Genomic DNA, 2,149 nt, shown 5'->3' with positions numbered 1-2,149 from the left:
TATGGTTACCTACTTTTGCTATATTATTTTAATTACATATTCAATTTAATTTTAACGTTACGCACTTACACTGCAATAGTTTTCTGTACTATGGCAACCGCAGTTTACAAAACCTTTATTTGACGCCACTTTACATTCAGCCACACCTTCTGCTCATTGTCTGTTGTTTATATTGTGTTTACTTCTGTGTTTGTTTGTTTTGCTTTTATTGTAGAAAATGCTGCTGTAATAAGGGAATTTCCACGCTGTTGGATAAATAAAGTATAATCTAATCTAATAATTACCTCTTCTGTTTTTTTTTTAATCCTCAGTCCTCCTTGGCTACCAGTAACTGTGTGGAGGAGGGGTGGGGGTGTGTGTGCGATTATGGAAGGATGTACAACATGGGGTCAACGTAAATTACGCACTATAGCTTTAAAGGTACTTTAAATCTCAATTGGTTTGGCAACGTGTAGAAGAAGCCTTAAAAAATAGAAGTGACCATTTACATTTGCATGAAAAGTGCTCCATCTGCTTAAGAAGATCTTGTAATTTAATTAACATCGACAGGACATTGTTTATGTAGCCTACGTGCTGGTTTTAACCAGCTGGTTTGTAACAGATTTTAGGATAGATGCCAGATCTGGATTGTCTAGACATGTCAACGTCAAAGGACGTACCTCGTGGCCCGCCTTGTTCTGTCTCTGATTGGCTTCCCCTGGTATTCTTACCCTAACATTTTGTGTCAGTAACATCAGTTTTGTTGTTGAACCACATTGTGTACACTGACTGCACTGATTTGTCACCACTTTACCACCTGTCTCCTTTACTTTATACATTCTTGTTGGTGTGTTTACTTCTTTTGGTTTAGGGTCATAATGGAGCCAGTGCTGAGGAGTGAGGTCTTTCTCTCTGTTTACATCATTTCCTTCCTCATAGGCCTGCCAGCCAACCTCTTGGCTCTCTATGCCTTCAGTCTGAAGATCCAGTCTAGGCCACGTCCCACAGACATCCTGCTTCTCAATCTGACCGTCTCTGACCTGCTCTTTTTGATCACCCTTCCTCTCAAGATGCACGAGGCAGCGTCAGGCATGGAATGGCTTTTACCTAGCATCCTGTGCTCCATCACCTCCTTCACCTTTTTCTCCACAATTTACACCAGCTCCTTGCTGCTGATGGCAGTCAGTGTGGTTCGCTACATTGGGGTAGCGTTCCCTATCACCTACCACCAGCTGTTCAAACCTATGTACGCAATAGTTACCAGTGCTGTTATTTGGCTAATTTCAGCAGCACACTGCAGCTTTATTTTTATTGCCCAGCACCACCCATCTCTGTACAACAACTCCACTGTCTGCTACGAGAACTTTACTGAGAAGCAGCTGCAGCTTCTCCTCCCAGTACGTTTGGAGTTTTTCTTTGTGCTCTGCCTCATACCTCTTCTCATTTGTGTTTACTGCTACCTGCGCTGCATCCTGATTCTCTACAGCCGCCCCAGGATATCCCTGATGCAGAAGCAGAAGGCCATCGGCATGGCCTTGGGGACTCTAGCTGTGTTTCTTGTCTGTGTGCTGCCATATAACTTTTCTCATGTACTGGGTTACTTCCAGGGTGGGACCCCACAATGGAGGCACTACACTTTGCTACTTAGCACCTTTAACACCTGTATTGATCCCATCATCTTTTTCTTTTCCTCCTCCCATTTCCGCTGCAATAGTAAAAAGTCAATTTTCAGGAGGATTGTACCGACTGTTTTAGGATTACAAATGCAGGCCCCAAGCTCTAGCTAAGTGTAAAATACATTTTCAATAAAATAGATCCATATGATGCTTCAATGTTATATTTTTACGTATATTATGGACATTATATCAGAATGTGTAATGCTGCATAGATTGATTTAACAGTCTCACATCTAGGTCGCTGGTTACTGGGAAACAGAATATGTTGTTAAGGGTGACTCAATCCTGCTCAAAGGGACAAACAGTTGTAAATTATTTTATATACAAATGTTTATACAAAACCACAACACATGATTGGTGCATATGCAAAATTCCAAATTTTATTATTTTACAGTGAATTCTCTATTTTTGAACTGGAATTGATATCCTTATCACCCTTGCCACGTTATTTCCTGTTTACTTTAACGTGGGCCAGCCACTCTTCTGCACTCATG

At 41.3% G+C, this 2,149-nt stretch overlaps 2 protein-coding genes across 3 annotated transcripts in view; one reads left to right on the top strand and one right to left on the bottom strand.

The window, feature by feature from the left end:
- si:ch211-231m23.4 (free fatty acid receptor 2) overlaps nt 1-2,016 on the top strand; it is a 2,966-nt gene extending 950 nt beyond the window's left edge. Inside the window, exon 2 of the mRNA XM_032519511.1 lies at nt 851-2,016. Within this exon, the coding sequence (XP_032375402.1) occupies nt 858-1,766 (909 nt within the window). The 5' untranslated portion in view covers nt 851-857 and the 3' untranslated portion in view covers nt 1,767-2,016. The remainder of the gene's footprint in view (nt 1-850) is intronic.
- lim2.5 (lens intrinsic membrane protein 2.5) overlaps nt 2,009-2,149 on the bottom strand; it is a 16,946-nt gene continuing 16,805 nt past the window's right edge. Inside the window, exon 6 of one of the 2 annotated variants that reach the window (XM_032519514.1) lies at nt 2,009-2,115. Coding sequence is in view for 1 of the 2 variants with exons in the window: in XM_032519515.1 (XP_032375406.1) it covers nt 2,117-2,149 (33 nt within the window). In the remaining variant the exon portion in view is untranslated. The other variant, XM_032519515.1, reaches the window with a different exon arrangement.

Source organism: Etheostoma spectabile, chromosome 6 (assembly GCF_008692095.1).
Source record: "Etheostoma spectabile isolate EspeVRDwgs_2016 chromosome 6, UIUC_Espe_1.0, whole genome shotgun sequence".
NCBI classification, from domain to species: domain Eukaryota; kingdom Metazoa; phylum Chordata; class Actinopteri; order Perciformes; family Percidae; genus Etheostoma; species Etheostoma spectabile.
This window is presented reverse-complemented; position numbering and strand designations above follow the sequence as displayed.